Source organism: Esox lucius, chromosome 16 (genome assembly GCF_011004845.1).
Source record: "Esox lucius isolate fEsoLuc1 chromosome 16, fEsoLuc1.pri, whole genome shotgun sequence".
In the NCBI taxonomy this organism is placed as follows: Eukaryota; Metazoa; Chordata; class Actinopteri; order Esociformes; family Esocidae; genus Esox; species Esox lucius.
The window spans coordinates 33,940,292-33,964,688 of NC_047584.1; the positions used below are offsets into that span (position 1 = coordinate 33,940,292).

The 24,397-nt window shown below is 42.8% G+C and overlaps 1 protein-coding gene across 1 annotated transcript; it reads left to right on the forward strand.

Annotated features, from left to right (window-relative positions):
- Window positions 1–10,983: 10,983 nt before the first annotated feature.
- On the forward strand, window positions 10,984–23,852 carry cmss1 (cms1 ribosomal small subunit homolog). Its single transcript, XM_034286784.1, has 10 exons — window positions 10,984–11,038; window positions 21,106–21,275; window positions 21,536–21,613; window positions 21,737–21,869; window positions 22,048–22,107; window positions 22,320–22,422; window positions 22,522–22,582; window positions 22,670–22,757; window positions 23,354–23,442; window positions 23,612–23,852. The coding sequence occupies exons 1-10, from the start codon at window positions 10,984–10,986 to the stop codon at window positions 23,693–23,695; spliced, it is 921 nt and encodes a 306-aa protein (XP_034142675.1). The 3' UTR covers window positions 23,696–23,852.
- Window positions 23,853–24,397: the final 545 nt, after the last annotated feature.

Below are 24,397 nucleotides of genomic sequence, written 5' to 3' on the forward strand. Positions count from 1 at the left end.
CTGCTGTAATGTGATGTCCTGTTTCCTGTTGTCCCATCTGTTACGCATAGTTGATTATCTAATAGGAGGAGCTAGCTGCCTTGCATCTGCTCAATCTGTAAACATTACCTCAGTGCAGCAAATCTGAGAATACTGAATCTGGGAAAAGTTTGGGAAATCAAATCTTACTGTTCTCAACTCTGTTATTGTCTGTAATACTTTTGGTTAATATTCAGCCCTAGAGACAATTTGAAACTCTAACTCAACACTTTTTATTGTGCTCATTAATTTTTTTGCTTGTGCCTAGAGCACATGTACCTGTAAAAACACCATAGAACCCTGATATGTCCTGTGCTGCGGACACCCCATCTCTTCGTTGTCTGGCCAACGTTTGCAGAACCGCGTGTTGCACAACTTGAACGCAGCCCGGCTGCTTCCACTTCACAAGGCACACCTGCACCCAATCAGGCCTGGTCAGTGGAAGGATGAAAAGAGCCCCAGGAAAGCAGCTCAGGGCTGCAGGGAATGTGAGTGGCTTGCTGTTCCCTGCCCAAGTTTAAATTTTTCTGTTTTGGTTGCCACTTCTAGACATTCTAGAACACATCTGTCCGGTAAACCTACAGCCAGACATTCTAGAACACATCTGTCCGTAAACCTACAGCCAGACATTCTAGAACACATCTGTCCGTAAACCTACAGCCAGACATTCTAGAACACATGTGTCCGGTAAACCTACAGCCAGACATTCTAGAACACATCTGTCCGTAAACCTACAGCCAGACATTCTAGAACACATCTGTCCGTAAACCTACAGCCAGACATTCTAGAACACATGTGTCCGGTAAACCTACAGCCAGACATTCTAGAACACATCTGTCCGGTAAACGTGTAATATGTGAGTTGTCTGTTTCACAACCCCGTTCTTACCGGCATCTCTGAGGGCTTCATTACTGACCTTATGAGGAGATTAGTGTGCATGCGCATGCCCAGTCGCGTGCCCAGTCGCGTGCCCAGTCGCGTGCCCAGTCGCGTGCCCAGTCGCGTGCCCAGTCGCGTGCCCAGTCTCATGCCCAGTGCTACCTTCAACTGGTTACACTAAACAGTGCTGGTCGAATGGCTGATGTTCCTTTTAACTATATGAGATTGTCCTTACACTTACACTCCCATGGTCACCAGTTTCTCCTTAATGAGTTGTTAGAGCGCAATGACATGAGGACACCCCTTAGTGTAGATGTGTGCCTGCTCCTCAATGACATGTGGACATCCCTTAGTGTAGATGTGTGCCTGCTCCTCAATGACATGAGGACATCCCTTAGTGTAGATGTGTGCCTGCTTCTCAATGACATGAGGACATCCCTTAGTGTAGATGTGTGCCTGCTCCTCAATGACATGAGGACACCCCTTAGTGTAGATGTGTGCCTGCTCCTCAATGACATGAGGACATCCCTTAGTGTAGATGTGTGCCTGCTCCTCAATGACATGAGGACACCCCTTAATGTAGATGTGTGCCTGCTCCTCAATGACATGAGGACACCCCTTAGTGTAGATGTGTGCCTGCTCCTCAATGACATGAGGACACCCCTTAGTGTAGATGTGTGCCTGCTCCTCAATGACATGAGGACATCCCTTAATGTAGATGTGTGCCTGCTCCTCAATGACATGAGGACATCCCTTAATGTAGATGTGTGCCTGCTCCTCAATGACATGAGGACACCCCTTAGTGTAGATGTGTGCCTGCTCCTCAATGACATGTGGACATCCCTTAGTGTAGATGTGTGCCTGCTCCTCAATGACATGAGGACATCCCTTAGTGTAGATGTGTGCCTGCTTCTCAATGACATGAGGACATCCCTTAGTGTAGATGTGTGCCTGCTCCTCAATGACATGAGGACACCCCTTAGTGTAGATGTGTGCCTGCTCCTCAATGACATGAGGACATCCCTTAGTGTAGATGTGTGCCTGCTCCTCAATGACATGAGGACACCCCTTAATGTAGATGTGTGCCTGCTCCTCAATGACATGAGGACACCCCTTAGTGTAGATGTGTGCCTGCTCCTCAATGACATGAGGACACCCCTTAGTGTAGATGTGTGCCTGCTCCTCAATGACATGAGGACATCCCTTAATGTAGATGTGTGCCTGCTCCTCAATGACATGAGGACACCCCTTAGTGTAGATGTGTGCCTGCTCCTCAATGACATGAGGACATCCCTTAGTGTAGATGTGTGCCTGCTCCTCAATGACATGAGGACACCCCTTAATGTAGATGTGTGCCTGCTCCTCAATGACATGAGGACACCCCTTAGTGTAGATGTGTGCCTGCTCCTCAATGACATGAGGACACCCCTTAGTGTAGATGTGTGCCTGCTCCTCAATGACATGAGGACATCCCTTAATGTAGATGTGTGCCTGCTCCTCAATGACATGAGGACACCCCTAAATGTAGATGTGTGCCTGCTCCTCAATGACACGAGGACATCCCTTAGTGTAGATGTGTGCCTGCTCCCCACTGCCAATTTACATCCCCCATGGGGCATAATCATGGCTTGAACTGGGACAACAGTTTTCTAAAAGGGACAGATGTCCCGGGAATATTAAAGCAGGGACGTTGTCACCTAAAGTGTCTCTCTAAAGTATTCACCACCTTGGGCAATAAAAAAAATAAACAGAAAATTATTAACCGCCCTCTAAAACTTTGTCAACTCCACCTGTAGATTATAGATAATGGATCAGTTTAAATGAGTTACAGTGTCTTTACCTGCACCAGTTCAAATTAGTATCATACATGTACCAGTTTCAATGAGTTAGTGTCTATACATATATATAATAACTTATTAAAGCTGATGTTTTTTCAACATAAACATTTTCATTTAAATTGTCATTTTTTCATCCTTGAAGTTACATCCTCCCTTTTTATAGATTCTGGAATCTGTTTCATTTCAGTTGGAAGCGTTCCCATGACGACACAAAACGGTGTTGATGGTTAATTAGGTAACGTTAAGGCTAGCTAGCCAGAGGCATAACATTCCCTCAGTTACCCAGAAGTTGCCTAAACCACGAAGTATCCTTTAACATCACGATCACCTGCGCTAATAGGTATAACCTAAATAAACAAATACAGTGAGTGTTTTGTGGGTGGAGCAAACCTAACGTTACTTCTCGGAGGGCTCAAAAAGCATTAAGGTGTTTTCTCCCACTCAGGTCGGAACGCACCTTTCAAAACCGAGATGTGATTCAGTTAAGCACTTAATAAGTTGGCTCTCTATCTGTCTGTCTGTAACTAGCTAGCTTGCTTACCTGGACATGGTCCGATCTTGTGGTTGTTCTCAATTGCGAACTACAGACAAACTTACAAACAAACTGCTGACCATGAGATTTTGACAGTAGCACAGGGACAAAGGCCATGGTGGCCGTAGGGCGTACAATGATTTTAGGGGCAACACGGCCAGAGCGAAGGGCAACGACGGCAGTGGGGAAATTCATACGCTGAACCACAAACACAGACAACACATCTTTTGGGGTTTTCAGCTGAACACTTTTACATTGTACAAAAAAATACAAAGTTGCTTTATTTTGCCTTCTCCACTAACCAATGTTTGTTTCCCATGGAGTTGTTCATGTTTTGCTTCGCCTGTCTTTAGATGACATGTACCGGTCGTCCTGCTAGCCAAGACAAATACTATTTTCTGTTCCCTCTCCCTAATGATGACGACCCGTCAGGTGTGGGTCAGCAAGCATATGGCGTTTTAGGCGAAGCAATTGTCTGGACACACTCACATGTATGTTCTGATGCTCACTCATGGACATTGGCTTACTCATGGACATTGGTTTAACCTCTTCAATAAATGCAGACTGAGTTGTATATACACCACCCACTTAGCACTCATCTGGTTTTAAGTTGAATTTCTTTTTTTTGACTTGTTAGATGAGTCTGAAGATTGCAATGACTGTTCAAAGATAACTGAACAATGTATTTTTTCTTCAGGATAAAAAAGAGCGACATTCTCTTAAACTAACGCAGTCTAATTGGCAGATCAACAACCTGCGTTTGTCCGTTTGTTCTGCCCAGAACATGTCGTGTCAGTCATGGACCCGGTTGATGACACACTGGGAACACTGCATGCCCATTGGCTACCTGGTTTATTTACCAGGGTCTCACCCAACAGTACTGGCTGTCCTGGATCCAAAATCATTAAGACATTGAAATAAAAACATTTTTGCACGTGTAAACATGCGCCCTTCCAATAACTCACACTGACATACACCCACACACACTTTGACCGCCCAGTTACCCTCCTGAACACAACCTCAAGCCCACATGCCATATTAAAGCTTGATTAATGTAAACACGTCTTCAGTCCAGGAATGTATATGTGTTCTTTGACATTCTAGAACCTGGTATGCGGCTGTTAAGTTAATTTACCAGGGAGGTTTGCTACACGGTTTAGTGATCCATTAATAAAAAGCTGAGCGATGGCCTGGCTTGTCCAGCCTGCCACTACCAATTCATTTGCAATAGTTTGATTATATCCACCTGTGTGTGTGTGTGTGTGTGTGTGTGTGTGTGTGTGTGTGTGTGTGTGTGTGCGGTTCCCTCGTACTCTCCTCGTGCCAGGGTAGAGTTGGCACACAGCGCTGTTCTGAGATTTTTATGGAAGCAGACATGTTGGCGTCAGAGTGTACTGGGGCTCCTGCCTGGTTTGGAAACTTATTGTGTAGCAGAAAGTAATCTGCTTGCTACGGTCCACCCAAGCTGGAGTGTGATTTGGACAATATTTATTCCTGAGGAAAAGGAATTTATTCTGAACGTTTGAATATCTTTGATGAATGACCTGGCCTTAAATGGTAATGTAGTCTTTCTCCACCTTGCAAGGACAGATGACCAATGCCCATGGCACTAGTTCCTCTGTAGGTTTCTTCTGTGGTTCCAGCCTTTCTACAGAGTTTCTCTCTGTAAGCGTGGTTCAACATTTCATTGTGCTCTTTAGACTTTTAGGCTGGGTATCTGTATTCACACTTAGTGACAACAGCTGATGTAAAAAGGACTTCATAGAATGAACTTGACTGGTCTCAATCTCCAGTATACCAGCGATTCAGATGTGAAGTTAATTGACGGAGTTGTATTGGCCGCCAAGGTTAGGTCCATGGTCAAGGTTAGGTCCATGGTCAAGGTTATCCTGGGTGTTTTCAGGGGAAAGGTGGCTTGGATTCATAGTCATTTAACCTAGGAATGCTTGGTTGGTTGACATGCTTTCCTGTTCTCTGCTCGTTTTTTTTTACTAAATGAGGCCAAGTTGTTGTTTCCAACTCCTCCTGTAACTTCCCTTGTTTACTCAGGGCTCAGACATCTTTCTCTGCAGGAAAGCCATTCACCATTTCATCTTTAACTCTCTCGACGCCCAGGTGTCTGCTTTTTATGGAGAGCATCATGCAGGTTGAACTGGCTGTGCAGTAGAGCCCCTGAAACTCTAGAATACAACCACCTTCTTGGTCCCAGATACAGTTCTGGAGCCCAGTCATACCCTTTGTTCATAGAGCAAGAGTTTTAGAACATACAGTGGGTATAGAAAATAATCACCCCCCTTTAAAATAATCCCATTTTGTTGCTTTGCAGCCTGAAATGAAGACAGACACAGTTTTTGTTTAATTCAGCTGTATTTACTCAGTGCAACTTATAACATCCAAGTGAAAGATATAACACCAACATGTCAGTTTTTTGTTTAACCACCTTTTATTTAATTACAGCCTTTAGTCTGTTGGGATATGTCTCTACTAACTTTGCACATCTAGACATTGCAATATTTGACCACTCTTCTTTGCAGAACTGCTCAAGTTCAGTTAAATTTGATGGTCTCCGTTTGTGGACTGCTGTCTTCAAGTCATTCTACAGATTTTCATGGGGTTTATGTCCGGGCTCTGACTAGGCCATGCAAGGACATTCACCTTTTTCTCCTACAACCACTGTGGGGTCAGTTTTGCTGTGTGCTTTGGGTCATTGTCAAGTTGGAAGGTAAATCTTCTTCCCATTGACAACTTTCTGGCAGAGAACAGCAGATTTTCCTCAAGAATTTGTCAGTATTTTGCCCCATCCATTTTTTCTTGTATCCTGACAATTGCTCCAGCCCCTGCTGCAGAGAAACAACCCCATAACATGATATTAACACCTCCATGCTTTACTGTATCAATGGTGTTATTTGGATGGTGAGCTGTATTGGATTTTCACCAGACATATCGTTTGGCGTTGAGGCCAAATAATTCAATTCTGACCATAACACCTTTTTCCACGTGGCCTTAGAATGGTGCGTTTTGGCAAAGCTCAGTCGTGACTGCATGTGGCCTTTCTTGAGGAGTGGCTTTTTTCTTGCAACCCTCCCATACAAGCCACATTTGTGGAGAATTTGTGATATTGTCATGAATTCCTGCAACTGCTTCAGAGTTGCTGTAGGCCTCTTGGTAGCCTCTCTGACCAGTTTCCTCCTGGCTCTTTCATCCAGTTTGGAGCGACGTCCTGATCCTGGGAGGGTCTGTGTTGTGCCAAAAACCTTCCACTTCTTAATAATAGACTTCACTGTGCTTCTAGGCACTGATAAAGCCTTTGAATTCTTTTTGTATCCATCTCCTGACTTGCCTGTCCACAACTTTATCCCTGAGATCTTTTGACAATGCCTTGCCACCCGTAGTTGATTGTTTTCTTCAGTTGCACTACCAAGGACTGAAATGCTTCAGGCAAAGCTTGTTTCATGCTGATCTAATCAAAATGACCACAGCTGATCACAGTTGAAAGTCAATTGGCTCTGTGTGCTATTGAGAAGGTGATTAACTACACGTGGTTGGGTTTACCAGTAATTTTTAGGAGGGGGGTGATTATTTTTCCAACTCAGTGATTCTGTTTTTTAATTTGTATGTTTATTTATTTTCTGACAAGTTGGTATTATATCTTTCACTTGGATGTTATAAGTTGTAAATACAGCTGAATAAATGTTTTTTATGTAAAGCAACAAAATTTGCTTTATTTTAAAGGGGGGTGATTCTTTTCTATACCCACTGTAACACCTTTTGGTTCCAGGAGTGCTGATATCCAGAAATATTTGGACACTGACACAGTTTTCATAATCTTGGCTCTGTATTCCACCACAGTGGATTTGAAATTATACAAACGAGATGCATTTGAAGGCCTTTTTGTGTTGCAGAGCTCACCAGAGTGTTCTTTTTTTCTCTCAGAATGTACCAAGCTGATTTTGATTTGGCCACTCCTAATGTTCCTGCTATCGCTCTGATGGATTTTCTTTTTTTTGCAGCCCCAGGATGGCTGTCTCACTTACATTGAGAGCTTCTTGGACGGCAGGTTGTGGGTTCACAGCAACAGCATCCAAATGCGAATACCACACCTGAATCAACTCCAGACCTTTTACCTGCTTAACTGATGAAGAAATAATGAAGGAATAGCCCACACCTCTCCATGAAACAGCTTTTGAGTCAACTGTCCAATTACTTTTGGTCCCTTGAAAAAAGGGGAATATACACTAACCTAAAGGATTATTAGGAACACCATACTAATACTGTGTTTGACCCCATTTCGCCTTCAGAACTGCCTTAATTCTACGTGGCATTGATTCAACAAGGTGCTGAAAGCATTCTTTATAAATGTTGGCCCATATTGATAGGATCGCATCTTGCAGTTGATGGAGATTTGTGGGATGCACATCCAGGGCACGAAGCTCCCGTTCCACCACATCCCGAAGATGCTCTATTGAGTTGAGATCTGGTGACTGTGGGGGCCATTTCAGTACAGTGAACTCATTGTCATGTTCAAGAAACCAATTTGAAATGATTCGAGCTTTGTGATATGGTGCATTATCCTGCTGGAAGTAGCCATCAGAGGATGGGTACATGGTGGTCATAAAGGGATGGACATGGTCAGAAACAATGCTCAGGTAGGCCGTGGCATTTAAACGATGCTAAGGGGCCTAAAGTGTGCCAAGAAAACATCCCCCACACCATTACACCAGCACCACTAGCCTGCACAGTGGTAACAAGGCATGATGGATCCATGTTCTCATTCTGTTTACGCCAAATTCTGACTCTACCATCTGAATGTCTCAACAGAAATCGAGACTCATCAGACCAGGCAACATTCTTCCAGTCTTCAACTGTCCAATTTTGGTGAGCTCGTGCAAATTGTAGCCTCTTTTTCCTATTTGTAGTGGAGATGAGTGGTACCCGGTGGGGTCCTCTGCTGTTGTAGCCCATCCGCCACAAGGTTGTCCATGTTGTGGCTTCACAAATGGTTTGCTGCATACCTCGGTTGTAACGAGTGGTTATTTCAATCAAAGTTGCTCTTCTATCAGCTTGAATCAGTCAGCCCATTCTCCTCTGACCTCTAGCATCAACAAGGCATTTTCGCCCACAGGACTGCCGCATACTGGATGTTTTTCCCTTTTCACACCATTCTTTGTAAACCCTAGAAATGGTTGTGTGTGAAAATCCCAGTAACTGAGCAGATTGTGAAATACTCAGACCGGCCCGTCTGGCACCAACAACCATGCCACGCTCAAAATTGCTTAAATCAACTTTCTTTCCCATTCAGTTTGGAGTTCAGGAGATTGTTTTGACCAGGACCACACCCCTAAATGCATTGAAGCAACTGCCATGTGATTGGTTGATTAGATAATTGCATTAATGAGAAATTTAGTTCCTAATAATCCTTTAGTTGAGTGTATTAAAGAGCTGTAATTCCTAAACCCTTCCTCCAATTTGGATGTGAATACACTTAAATTAAACCTGAGAGACACTTTAAGCACATATTCATTATTTTACTGTAACTTTCATATATTTTCCTAAATAGCCAAAACAACAAAACTCAGTGTCCAATTATTTCCGGACCTAAAAATATGTCCCGCATTAATCATGAAGGGTATTAGCTTCAAAGAAGTTGTTGTACAGTTAATCAGGCAGAGATGTCTATGCCATATTCCTTGCACAATATCAGATCAGAATCTGTCACATTTGTCGCCAAAGCTTGTTATCCTAATGAGGTTTTCGTCTGCTTGTAAAATATGTTTATATTTGCATCATGAGTCGGACTAACATTTCGAACAGTGACATGTTACCACGATAATCAAAGCCTGATTTACCCTTGGTGGCTTACTGAGTAGCAGGACTCTCCTCTGAGTAACAGTACTCTCTTCTGAGGGGAAGATGACGAAGGAATTGGCTGAAATGTCATGACCTTTGTGAAGTTATATGTTGATCTGTATTGGAGCTGCTATAAATGTGGTTTAAAACTTGGCTCCAGGGAAGTCTGGTTGAGACTATGCCCTCTGGAGACCCAGAGCTTTATGGAATATTTGGGGTGCTGGGAGTTTTTACAGCCATGACGTTTTACAACATCCTGTTCATGGTCTGACTCAAGTCATTAACCAGAACGTTTTTACTAATATTTTCTATAGTTCTATTTTGCGGGGATTTTATGTTGGACAGAGGGAAGGCAGTCAGAATGTGAGGAGCGAGTGGACTGAAATATCTGTGTGCCGGATTCAATCCCAAACTACAGCTGTATGGACGAACCCGAAGTCAAGACCACTGAACCGCACGTTTCTACAAATATTTAACATTGGAAACTGGGTCAGCACCTGTTCTAGCGGTTTGGGTTAAATAGCACGCCTACCAGAGATTAGAAAACCTTTTTAACCTCCACACTTCCCTCCGGCCTTCTTGGGTGGTGATCGTAGGCTATTTCATTTCCTGTCGGAAAGGCCTAAATATTTAAGTTGGTAATCCACATCCCCCACCCTGTATGGCCACTGCTAGGTTTGGTGGAAACAGATATGGCTACTTTTCACCACATTGCTATCACCTTTCTATTCTTACAAATGAGTGAGCATGAAGGAAATGTTATTAGGAAAGAAAGTTTGGGATTGTATCCTGGAAATGTTTTATAAACTGCCGTGCTACTTCTGGAATTGGAGGCCTGAAAATCGTAATAACCATGGTGAATGGTCAGTGTGCACAAAATGGATGACTTAAGTCTCAGACTGTTAGATGATGGTTTCTGAAGTCTCAAACTGTCAGACAATGGTTTCCCAGGTCTCAAACTGTCAGACAATGACTTCCCAAGTCTCAAACTGTCAGACAATGGCTTCCCAGGTCTCAAACTGTCAGACAATGGTTTCCCAAATCTCAAACTGTCAGACAATGGTTTCCCAGGTCTCAAACTGTCAGACAATGGTTTCCCAAGTCTCAAACTGTCAGACAATGGTTTCCCAAGTCTCAAACTGATAGATGATGTGATAATTGGTTACACATTGAATGGGGATTTTCTATATTTTTTGTTTCTTTGTAAAGTTTAAACTACTGACCTGTGGTAATTGGTTTGCGTGCATGGTGTCACGCTGTAGTCTCTCACATGCTAGTAATGTCAGCTGGACAGGAAGTCTCTATCACTTAATCACAATGTGCATTACTTATTATTGTTTTGGCCAAAGCTGCTCTCAGTGGGTAATATATATAGTTTAGCCTTTCACAATAATTTCAGTGGTTATTTTCTTGGCTGGATGCAGTCTCTTGAAACCACTTTTTCTGAATGTAAACCTCCCTTCCTCTGAGTGGAGTGCACAGTCTACGCCTTGTCAACCACAGAATTGAACCATGCACTCCAGTGTGGAAAGCAGAGTCCATTTGGAGGTCAAAGTGATGTAATGAAATGTGGTTTACATTTTGGAGTGAAGATGGTGTGTGAGACCTCTTCCGCAAAAATATAAAGATTGTACTAAGCCTCCTTGACAGAAGGTCAATCACTATATAGGGAAATTCTGATGTGTGTGTGTGTGTGTGTGTGTGTGTGTGTTTGCAAGCATGCATGTGAGACAGACATATGTCTAAGATAGGTAGTCAGGGTTACAGTTTTCCATCTCGTAAACACACACACACACGTAGGCCCTCCATCTACAGCCATCCCAGACTACATTCTTCTGGCAAGTCTTCAGAGTGCTATGGAAATGTTGGATGGATTGTGGGATCCTCAACATCAGAGACACCACCTGGCTGTCAGGACAGAGAGGTCAGAGTTCATACGACCTCACACACATGAAAATCACACGCATCCCCTACAACAGACATTATATAATGTTATGTAACTGTAACTCTCCGTTCTGAAAACCCCAAATCTACTCTTCATTGTTTACATTACAAGGGAAGGGAAGCAGCTGGCTACACACACACACACACATTCACACACTCATAGTAACACACACGCACATTGTTTATGTTATTACAGTCAGGACCAACAACTGATTACAATTAAAACATTTACCCCCCCCCCAACTCTTGCTCTAATCCTAACCTGAAAACTGTAATCCTAACTGGCATCTAAACCTAACTTTAATCCCTAACAACTAACCGTGACCCCCAAGCCTGATAAAAGGCTCGGTTTGTGTGGGCCAGCCCGATGTCCACATTTCCCCTGGTGGTGAGGACATCTGAGGTCTGGGGTTCATTGCTTAGCATTTGCAAACTGACGTGTTGGTCAGTCCAATAGGGGGCAGTATTATATTTAGAACTGTTGTCCACTGTGCTAAATACATCTATTGGTTGATGCATTTCAGTCCGAAGCACGTTTCCGTAAACTTATTTATTTCCTAACCACAGTAAAACCAATGACTACATTAATAAATAAAAACAATCAAAAGATGTTAGCCTCCCCATAGTATGAGTGGACGATCTGAGCAGACCACATTTCATCAATATCTGACGTCTAACTCTGACTACTACGAAGCTAAATTCAGTATTGATTTAACACTGACGTCTGTTCAATAGTGGCTTTAGGAGAAACGAGCAGCAGGCCTCAACATCACCCATTCATCCTCAGACTGCAAAGTAGCCCGGTTCCGCCTGACCTGCCGCGCACTATAGATTTATATTACCACTCTAAATTGATTAAAAAGTCAGCAGGAATGTCTAAAAATAGAAATATGTTATTCTGCTGACAGGAAGGTTAAAAGTTCAACTACACCATAATAAGGTCAAAATGGGCCTGAAGGAAACAAGATCGAGTTTTGTTTAAGGTACTCGTGTGGCTACGATACTGACTTCAGGATACCAGTCATTTGGCTAATGTTGTTTATTGGGGTTTCATGTATGCCTAGATCATTTGTTAGAACAGGGTGCCTGGAATGCTGGGGGTTGTGGGTTCAATTCCCGTAGGGGTCCAGTCAAAGCAATTACAAATGTAATAGGGCGTCTTATAAATGACCAAATGTACCTTTTATGAAGAGTACCCTATACCAGAGAATGAAGGGTACCCTATACCAGAGAATTGTGCTGTTTTAGAACAAACACACAGATTAGGAAATATCATGACTTGTCTCCTCTAACTTAAAACATTAACTGCAGATTTCTACTGGTTCTTTTTGCCTGTTATTGTGCAAGTAGTTCAGTAAAAATCTTACATATCGCCCCTTTAATCAGAAAATAGAAAACAACTGATCTGAACAACAACATCTGATGCCACAACAATCAAACTAGTAGTAAAATATAACATACTACAAAAACAATATTCAATTAATCGTTGTCGAAGCAATTCTGGCAATTTGCTGCAATTTCTTTTTTGAATATATTGCCCAGATCTAGTGCTGTCCAACAGTTTACCTGGCAGATTGATGGAGATCTAAGGGAGAAGCAGATGGAGAGAGGATTTAAAGGGAAAATGTTGATGACTAAGGCTTCATAGCTCATGCTTCTTTTAAAGTGCTTAGGGTGATTTCCATTAGATTAGGGGATAAACTGCTTCATTTGAAACCAATGTTGCGAATTCAGGAAGTGAGGATACAGGAAGAATAAAGGCTTTAATTATTAAAAGTGAGCTGAATCGTTTAGAATTTATTTTGAACAAGTCTGAGATAAGGCCAGCATCCCAGAGTCATCTCTCCATTGAGACATTGAGGCTGGTGTTTTGCGGGAACTATTTAATGAAGCTTCCAGTGAGGACGTGAGGCGTCTCTTTCTCAAACAAGACACACTAATGTATTTGTCCTCTTGCTCAGTTGTGCACTGGGGCCTCCCATTCCTCTTTCTATTCTGTTTAGAACCAGTTTGCGCTGTTCTGTGAAGGGAGTAGTACACATCGTTGTACGAGATCTTCAGTTTCTTGGCAATTTCTCACATGGAGTGGCCTTTATTTCTCTGAACAAGAAAAGACTGATGAGTTTCAGAAGAAAGTTATTTGTTTCTGGCTATTTTATGCCTATAATAAAACTCACAATTGCTAAGGCTCCAGATGGTCAACTAGTCTAATGAAGGCCAGTTTTATTTCTTCTTTAATCAGCACCACAGTTTTCAGCTGTGCTAACATAATTGCAAAAGGGTTTTCTAATGATCAATTACCCTTTTCAAATGATAAACTTGGATTAGCAAACACAACATGCCATTGGAACACAGGACTGATGGTTGCTGATAATGGGCCTCTGTACCCATTCCATTAAAAACGGTCTGTTTCCCGCTACAGTAGTCATTAACAACATTAACAATGTCTACACTGTATTTCTGATGAATTTGATGTTATTTCAATGGACATTTAAATGTGCTTTTATTTAAAAAACAAGGACATTTCTAATTGACCCAAATCTTTGGAAAGGTAGTGTACACACACACACACACACACACACACACCCTCTCCAGAACCAGTCATGTCTTATTGATTCCAATTAAAACCTGTCATCTTCAATGATATCAATTAAAACCAGTCCATCCTCTCTATTTCTTTAAATGTTGGGCCTCTGAAGTCATTCATGTTCATTGACCCCTGTCTATTCTTCTTGTCAGCTCATTCATCCATTGGCTTTATCTTTGAGCACAGTAACCTGTAACAATCTGGACTGACCCGGGTTAATCAAGGGTCAGGACAATGAAGCCCATAATGTATCTGGTTGCTTTATTGTTCCATATCCATCCACCCATTTTCTTTTAAATAATCTCACTGCTTTCATTACACCATTTTTTTTCTAATATTGTTCTACATCCAAAGTCCTTTTCCTTACAGTCTTACACATACTCTCAACCACTGTTCTCTGTTCTTCGCATTTCCTTTTCAACTCTCCCTCTCACTCTACTCTTCACATCTCTCATTTCATCTCTCTCTGCTCTTCACATCTCTCATTTAATCTCTCTCTACTCTTCACATCTCTTATTTCATCTCTCTCTACTCTTCACATCTCTCATTTCATCTCTCTCTACTCTTCACATCTCTCATTTCATTTCTCACTCTCTTGCCCTCTCTGTCCTGCACATTTTGGAGATTAGAATGTTGTTCTGGTTTTACATGAGGAATACAAGTGTCCATTATCCATACCTGTGACTTGAACCTGTCCAGCTTGGACTCCCTGTCAGATGGAGTACAAGGAGAATGAAAGTGTGTTTCGTTGGGACTGTCCTAGTGTGTGTGATGATGATGTTAGTCCACATGTGGCTGTTTGGGGTATTCTTTTGTGTAAATGAGGGATGAATGTACCCAGTCAATGCTTTGATAAAGGACAGGCAGTATCCTAACAAGTCAAGTCTATCGGCCTCATTTTCCAACAGGACGATTTAATAGTGGATGTAGCAACATTATTGAATAGTTACTAGTTTTAATTCTTTACCAATAAAACCAAAAAGACAATATCAGTGTTTAGTTTTTTTTAATTAAGAAATAACACAAGGAAAGCAAACTGCTTGTTTGGTCAGGAGCTACAAACTGACTACCATGTCCATTGGTGAAATTGTTTTTCTTTTATCATAGGGTGGCAGATTGCTCAGCTTGATTGTCCCTTGGATCGCGAAAAGTATCTAAATAGTTATGACAATCTAACACCATTTCAGGTGGGCTGTTTTCCAGGCCCAGACTAGAGGATTGGTTAATGCTGCATGTGTTCCAGCATTATTGACTGTATGTATGTTTAGGGTCAGCTGCTCTGGGGCTTTCTTTAGCTTAGCATAGGTAGCTTAGCATAGTGTGCTCTAGCATTAGAATGTGTTATTAATAGAGAGATTTTCACCTCCAGGCATTCTGGAGGGATATTTGATGCCACCGCTGTTTGACCCCCCCGTTGGGGAACAGTATCCCATGCACCCAATGCCCTCAGTGAGAGCATCTCTACAAATACACACATACTTATACTGGCATTAAAGGACCCCACTCAAGTTAAACCCCTCCTCCACATAATACTAAAACCAGTCAGAAACCTGCCGATTGGGCCCACCACAACAAACACTCACAGATTCTCCTTGACAGCTTGTCAGGTAGCTTTTTGGTGATAATGTCTGAAGTCTGGGTGTAAGCCCCTCCTTCATCTCCCCTCTCATTGGCTGTGCGTGGTGCAGGATTTGTCCTCCGTTACCTTGGCGCTAAAACATCTGGGGTCATGCTACGTCAACGCGACACGGTTAAGACTGTCTGGGGCACTTAAACCAGAATCCAGCTTCCACATTCAATATGACCGGGAGTAAATAGTAGCAGCACAAATAAACAGATTTCTTGTGATTTTCAACAAAACATGGCATATAGCCTACAGTAATCTGAACAAAGCTTGACACATTTTCCAGTTGGTTTATTTTATTTTATTGGAATTTCCCATTAACCTTGAACGGTTATTAATAAATGCAACCATGAACTGGTGGTTTGATGACCAGCTGACAGACAGACAGAGCAGATGACTTGCATACCAGCTGATTGAGAGACAGACCAGCTGACTTACAGACCAGATGACTTGCATACCAGCTGATTGAGAGACAGACCAGCTGACTTACAGACCAGATGACTGAGATACAGACCAGATGACTTGCATACCAGCTGATTGAGCGACAGACCAGATGACTGAGATACAGACCAGATGACTTACAGACAGACCAGCTGACTTACAGACCAGCTGACTTACAGACCAGCTGACTGAGATACAGACCAGCTGACTGAGATACAGACCAGCTGACTGAGATACAGACCAGCTGACTTACAGACCAGCTGACTTACAGACCAGCTGACTTACAGACCAGCTGACTTACAGACCAGATGACTTACAGACCAGCTGACTTACAGACCAGCTGACTTACAGACCAGCTGACTGAGATACAGACCAGCTGACTGAGATACAGACCAGCTGACTGAGATACAGACCAGCTGACTTACAGACCGGCTGACTGAGATACAGACCAGCTGACTTACAGACCGGCTGACTGAGATACAGACCGGCTGACTGAGATACAGACCGGCTGACTGAGATACAGACCGGCTGACTGAGATACAGACCGGCTGACTGAGATACAGACCGGCTGACTGAGAGACAGATCAGGTGACATGCAGATAGACCACTTGACAGATCGACCTGCAGGCTGAATGGAACCTGGTAGGTGATTTTGGTCTTGGATGAGTTGCTGGTTGTCATGTAGTCCTTCCCCCTCACTGTCATCTAGTGCTGCCTCTCTTCTTACCTCTTGTCCAGGTTTCTTTATCCTTTTTCCTATTACTTTTCTTGCTATTCTCTGTTAATTTTTTTTGTGTTGTGGCAGTTCTTGCAAGTGGTCAAGAAGGAGATACAGAGGTGTGTGTGTGTGTGAGAGTGGTTTGTTCTTCAATGTTAATGAGGGGATGAGGATGGATAGGTGGATGGAACAATTACCCTGACGGATGACTGTAAGAAAGGACCGTGTGAATGGACCAGGGACCAGGGAGGCGCAGACAGGATCCAACCAATCGCACAAACATACACTTTCCTCCAGCCACTGCCTCATGCCTTAACCCAGAACATGTCTGTTGTTCCTGGATAGAGGGATGAGGGGGGAGGGTCAAGACAGGATAGAGGGATAGATGAAGAAAGGATGGATGAATGGTGATGAGAAGAGAGAGATGAAGACAGGAGGGCGATGGAGGGAGAGGGAAATGACCGGAGCTGGCTGACATCCAGCCACACTCTTGGTGTTTGTTTTAAGTGCTGTTTGTCCCTGAAATGTACACCGATCAGCCATAACATTATGACCACTGACAGGTGAAGTGAATAACACTGATACACCCATCAGCCATAACATTATGACCACTGACAGGTGAAGTGAATAACACTGATACACCCATCAGCCATAACATTATGACCACTGACAGGTGAAGTGAATAACACTGATACACCAATCAGCCATAACATTATGACCACTGACGGGTGAAGTGAATAACACTGATACACCCATCAGCCATAACATTATGACCACTGACAGGTGAAGTGAATAACACAGAATCTTGTTATCATGGCACCTGTCAGTGGGTGGGATATACTTGGCAGCAAGTGAACATTCTGTTCTCAAAGTTGATGTGTTAGAAGCAGGATAAATGGGCAAGTGTAAGGATCTGAGCGACTTTGACAAGGGCCAAATTGTGATGGCTAGACGACTGGGCTAGTCGTCTGCAGTGGTCAGTACCTATCTAAAGGGGTCAAAGGAAGGAAAAGCAATGAACCAGCAACAGGCCTGTGTGGTCCGATCCAACAGATGAGCTACTGTAGAAAAAGTTAATGCTGGTACTGACAGAAAGGTGTCAGAACACACAGTGCATCACAGTTTGTTGTGTATGGGGCTGTGTAGACACAGACCAGTCAGGGTGCCCATGCTGACCCGTCCACTGCAGAAAGCACCTACAATGGGCACATGAGCATCAGAACTGGACCACAGAGCAATGGAAGAAGGTGGCCTGGTCTGATGAATCCGGTTTTCTTTTACCTCACGTGGATGGTCGGGTGCGTGTGGGTCGCTTACCTGGAGAACACATGGCACCAGGATGCACTATGGGAAGAAGACAAGCCGGCAGAGGCAGTGTGATGCTTTGGGCAGTGTTCTGCTGGGAAACCTTGGGTCCTGCCATTCATATGGATGTTACTTTGACACGTACCACCTACCTAAACATTGTTGCAGACCATGTGCATCCTATAATGACAACGATATTCCCTGATGGCATTGGCCTCTTTCAGCAGGATAAAAGGAGGACCTACACAATATTAGGCTGGTGGTCATAATGTTATGGCTGATGGGTGTATCAGTGTTATTCACTTCACCTGTCTGTGGTCATAATGTTATGGCTGATCGTGTATCTGGCTGGTGCTCATAATGTTATGGCTGATTGTGTATCAGGCTGGTGCTCATAATGTTATGGCTGATTGTGTATCAGACTGGTGCTCATAATGTTATGGCTGATCGTGTATCAGGCTGGTGGTCATAATGTTATGGCTGATGGGTGTATCAGTGTTATTCACTTCACCTGTCTGTGGTCATAATGTTATGGCTGATCGTGTATCTGGCTGGTGCTCATAATGTTATGGCTGATTGTGTATCAGGCTGGTGCTCATAATGTTATGGCTGATTGTGTATCAGGCTGGTGGTCATAATGTTATGGCTGATTGGTGTATTTGGGTGGTGCTCATAATGTTATGGCTGATTGTGTATCAGACTGGTGCTCATAATGTTATGGCTGATCGTGTATCAGGCTGGTGGTCATAATGTTATGGCTGATCGTGTATTTGGCTGGTGCTCATAATGTTATGGCTGATCGTGTATCAGGCTGGTGCTCATAATGTTATGGCTGATCGTGTATCAGGCTGGTGCTCATAATGTTATGGCTGATCGTGTATCAGGCTGGTGGTCGTAATGTTATGGCTGATCGTGTATCAGGCTGGTGGTCATAATGTTATGGCTGATTGGTGTATCAGACTGGTGCTCATAATGTTATGGCTGATCGTGTATCTGGCTGGTGGTCATAATGTTATGGCTGATTGGTGTATTTGGCTGGTGGTCATAATGTTATGGCTGATTGGTGTATTTGGCTGGTGGTCATAATGTTATGGCTGATTGGTGTATTAGGCTGGTGGTCATAATGTTATGGCTGATTGGTGTATTTGGCTGGTGGTCATAATGTTATGGCTGATTGGTGTATTTGGCTGTATGTTTAGCTCATCTTTGTCAGCCATGCTAGACACTCAGAGAATGACCCCGACATCCTGCCTCCTGAGGGTGAACTAAGCCTGAAAATATCAGTGGACACCCATGTGTTTTTCAGAATATACACCTGCTTTACTCTAAACTTACTGCTGAGTTACTCTTAATATACTCCTTGATTGAAGACTAAAGGATCTCAAGGATCTGTTTAGATTCTATATGATGGCAAATTCTAAGATTGCTTCAAATGAGTTCTACAATATCATACAATATCATACATTATAATATACAGTTGTGCTCATAAGTTTGCATACCCTGGCAGAAATAGTGCCATTGATTTTGAATATATGACTGCTCATGCAAAAAAACAGTATTTTATTTAAGGATAGTGATCATATGAAGCCATTTATTATCACATAGTTGTTTGGCTCCATTTTAAATCATAATTATAACAGAAATCACCCAAATGGCCCTGAGCAAAAGTTTACATACCCTTGAATGTTTGGCCTTGTTACAGACACACAAGGTGACACACACAGGTGAAAATGGCAATAAAAGGTGAATTTCCCACACCTGTGGGATTTTGTATTGGAATTAGTGTCTGTGTATAAATAGTCAATGAGTTCGTTAGCTCTCGTGTTGATGCACTAAAAAGGCTAGATACTGAACAATGGGGAACAGAAAATAACTGTCAAAAGACCTGCGTAGGAAGGTAATGGACATTTATAAAGATTTAAAAGGATATAAAAAGATATCTAAAGCCTTGCAAATGCCAGTCAGTACTGTTCAATCACTTCTTAAGAAGTGGAAAATTCAAGGATCTCTTGATACCAAGCCAAGGTCAGGTAGACCAACAAAGAGTTCAGCCAGAACTGCCAGAAGAATTGTTTGGGATACAAATAAAAACCCACAGGTAACCTCAGGAGAAATACAGGCTGCTCTGGAAAAAGACGTTGTGGTTGTTTCAAGGAGCACAATATGACGATACTTGAACAAAAAAGAGCTGCATGGTAGAGTTGCCAGAAAGAAGCCTTTACTGCGCCAATGCCACAAAAAGCCACAATATGCCCGACAACACCTTGACACGCCTCACAGCTTCTGGCACACTGTATTTGGAGTGACGAGACCAAAATGGAGCTTTATGGTCACAACCATAAGCACTATGTTTGGAGAGGGGTCAACAAGGCCTATAGTGAACAGAATACCATCCCCACTGTGAAGCATGGTGGTGGCTCACTGATGTTTTGGGGGTGTGTGAGCTCTAAAGGCACTGGGAATCTTGTGAAAATGGTTGGCAAGATGAATGCAGCATGTTATCAGAAAAACTGGCAGACAATTTGCATTCTTCTGCACAAAAGCTGAGCATCGTACGCTCATGGACTTTCCAGCATGACAATGACCCTAAGCACAAGGCCAAGTTGACCCTCCAGTGGTTACAGCAGAAAAAGGTGAAGGTTCAAAGTCTCCTGACCTTAATATCCTCGAGCCACGCTGGGGAGATCTCAAACGTGGTTCATACAAGCTCCGTGGAGACATCTCATCAGGTCATTACTAGTAACTATGCCAGATGTTTGACAGGCCATTTTCATTAAATGAGCACCAACTTTACGTGAGCACATTAAGGTGTGTGTTAATTAAATATTATGTTCCATCTGAAGGTTGGGATAAAAAGCTTTCCTTTCTAGTCTAGTCTAAATATAAAAAAATGTTTGGAGGGGAGTGGTGATAAATCTGTACCATAGTCCCAAATATTCAAATGTTGATTGTTTTCCACGTTTGCTTATTCAGGATCAATCTCAATAAACTGTAATTCTACATTTCTGTGTACTTCAGGTCAGAGACCATTCTGTTACTGGGTGACATTAAAAACATTTTTATATCATAGCTGACACCACATTCTTTCTGCCAACATCTTCATATCTTAAATCAGAGTAAATATTTAAGACATTTTATAAAAACATAGTCCCAAAAACTCTTTTAAACTCTGGTTTTGTATAAATTATTCAGTTAAAAAGTAGTAGTTTGTCGTAATTCTGTTGTATGGTTTGTTTAACATTGCAAACAGTAGTTTGTTTGGCATCTATCATTTTGAAGTGAAAATCAGTCTCATTCTGTTCTTTTGAAATAGCTTTTTCTGCTAAATCTAAATGTTCCACCAAACTATAACTGCTACTTTCTGCTCTTCAGAAACCTCGGCGGGAGAGGAGGACAGAGAGGAGGACAGAGAGGAGGACAGAGAGGAGGACAGAGAGGAGGACAGAGAGGAGACGAAACAGCCCTCAGACAAAGCATTCCCACACGGGAAGAAGAGAAAGAGTGGAGCAGAGAATCCGAGACCAGCCAAGAAGACTGCATTGGTATGTAATGATGGTTCAATCTTTACACTTCAGATTTTTTTACATTTCAGTCATTTACCGGACTACAGTCAGTGACCTACAGTAGTGATTGCACAAATTCCTGACCCCGTCCCCTGTCGGAATTGAACCCACAACCTCTGAAATTGCATACACCCTGCTCTACCAAAACACCCTGCTCTACCAACTGAGCTACAGAGGACAGTGCTCTTTGATGTACAGCTGTAATTCTACTACTGTCACTGTTGTATTTGTGTGAACAGAAATCACAGGAGGCTTGTTTTCTGGCTCTGGAGAAAAAGGAAGATGAGGAGGAGAAAAAGCCCAAGAAAAGGAGAAAGGTATGATTGAGGATGAAGGGCATTAGAGACACCTGCTGGTCTGAATTAGAACTGCAGGTAAAATGTGTTAAATTCAGTTGCATCTGTGTCAGAAATGGGAACTGTGTTTCTGTGTCCATTCAGAAGAAGACGATCACAGATGTCCTGGCCTTGTCAGAACCCAAGCCGGGTTGCCCAGGCGACCTGCAGAGCTTGGTTCTAGAACACTTCAAAAACCAACGCTCAGTCATCGAGCTGGAAGAGATGAACCTGCAGAGTGAGTTACTCTTGACCTTTCAACTGTTCCCGACAACCTCTCAGCTATTACCATGAAGTGTGAGGCCGTCTGTATGTTCACCCTCCTCTCACCCTATGGCTCTTTCTCTTTGTCACTTTCTGTTGCGTACACTTTTCTCAGAATTTCTTAATGTCTTTCTCCGATTGGTCATTTTCAGATTCCTGCTTCCTGGCCTGTAATGACCTCACTCACAGCCTTTCCTCCTACCTTAAAGAGAGTGAGTACAACCTAGTCATCCATTCTTCATGTCTATACTTCTTTTAAAAAGCTGATTCTTAAGAAACAGAACTAGTAAAACTGTCAGAAGTAGGTCAGAGGATGTAAGGCCAGGTTTTGGAGTTTATACAGTTTTTACGTATTAGAGGAAATAGGAAGAAACCATGTCAGTCTGTTGTAATTTTTATATAAATGTTCCCATTTTTTGCTCAGTTTGTCCCAAATGGGCCAAGATCCAAAATAAGCACACAGAGAAGAGTTCTGTGGTAATGCTCATTGTATGTAGCTCCGCCCTCAGAGTCATCGAGGTCATCAAGTAAGTGGCCATTCACAACGCCCTCTTTTGAAGTCCTAAATACCCCTCTTTTATTTGTGCTGCTCAGCATAATCTAATGAAGCTCTCTGTCTTTACCAGACAGCTGACAACCTTCAAGGGAGAGGCCAAAGTCTTGAAGCTGTTTGCGAAGCACATCAAGGTAACAGGGCTTCCTGTGTAGTGGATTCCTCTGAATGTTCATGCATGCTGAAATTCTGTGAGGGAGTAAAGCCGTCTCTGCCCCCAGGTCGAGGAACAGGTGAAACTGCTCCAGAAGTCCGTAACACACATCGCTGTTGGGACACCTGGAAGACTGACCGACCTCATAAAAAGAGGTGTTCTCTTGATATTTCTCCCCTTCAATCAAAGTGTTTATGAAATGTGTCTTACAGTAAATGAAATGTGTCTTACAGTAAATGAAATGTGTCTTACAGTAAATGAAATGTGTCTTACAGTAAATGCGTGGCAGGGCAGACCTGAAACACTGTTAAAGGTTGCAGAAAGACATTTAAGTTACATGTTCTGTGGACTACAGGCACACCAGATGATTGAGAGGATATCCCTGGATGATAATTAATATATTTGACTTGTCTAAAACATTATGAAAAGGGACAGTCATTTCTGGCAACCGAATCACATGCTGTATTTCAGCAGTAAAGGATCAAAGTGGCAGAAATGTTGTGCTTGTAATATAATATTGTGATAAGTCTCATCTTGAGTCATTAGTGAGCAGTTATCAATTAGTGCACTTTTGAACATCATGAAGCTCAGTGAATGTTATCAGTTTTTAAAACATAAGGTTTCTCTATTTTATGAAAAAAAAAAATTTAAATGTTGATTAATCGTTTGGTTGAGAGAACTGTGGACTTTTACTGATTCGCTCTCCCATAGGGATTTAATCCCAATTTAACCCCTGTCTGACATTTCCTAGAGGGCTTGACTTTGTCGGCCCTACGCTTTCTGGTTCTGGACTGGAACTGGAGGGACCAGAAACTACGCAGGATGGTGGATGTTCCTGAGGTGAGACTATACTGCCCCCTGCTGGATGTCCAGCAGAGTCACTGTACACATGGGAATATTCCCTCATTGGAAATGGGTTTTCTGTTAGCTGCCAAAACAGACACTATTCTTTCTGGTGTGAAAACTATATGTGGTTTCATATTAAAACAAGTCTCTTTTTCACTTCCAGGTCAAAGGTGATTTGATGAAGCTTCTGGATATAGGCATCACGAAAGCCTGTAGGGAAGGAAAAGTTAAAGTGGGACTTTTCTGATGTACACACACACACCTACTGCCCTCAATAATCTTTTTTTTGCCAAAGATGGACACAAACTCACCCAACCATGTTAAAATTGACCTCTTATGATCCTTCTCACTCTTTCAGACACATGACACATACCCACACACCAGACAGACAGACACACACACACCAGACAGACAGACACAGACACACAAACAGACAGACACACACACACAAACAGACAGACACACACACCAGACAGACAGACAGACACACACACACAAACAGACAGACACACACACACAAACAGACAGAGACACACACACCAGACAGACAGACACACACACACAAACAGACAGACACACACACAAACAGACACACACACACCAGACAGACACACACACCAGACAGACACAGACACACAAACAGACACACACAGACAGACAGACACAGACACACACACAGACAGACACAGACAAACAGACACACAAACAGACAGACACAGACGGACACAGACACACACACACAGACAGACACAGACACAGACACACAAACAGACAGACACACAAACAGACAGACACACAAACAGACAGACACACAAACAGACAGACACACACACACAGACAGACACACACACACATCAGTCAGACGCACAGCTAGACAGACACAGACACACACACCAGACAGACACAGACACACAAACAGACAGACACACACCAGACAGAGACACACCAG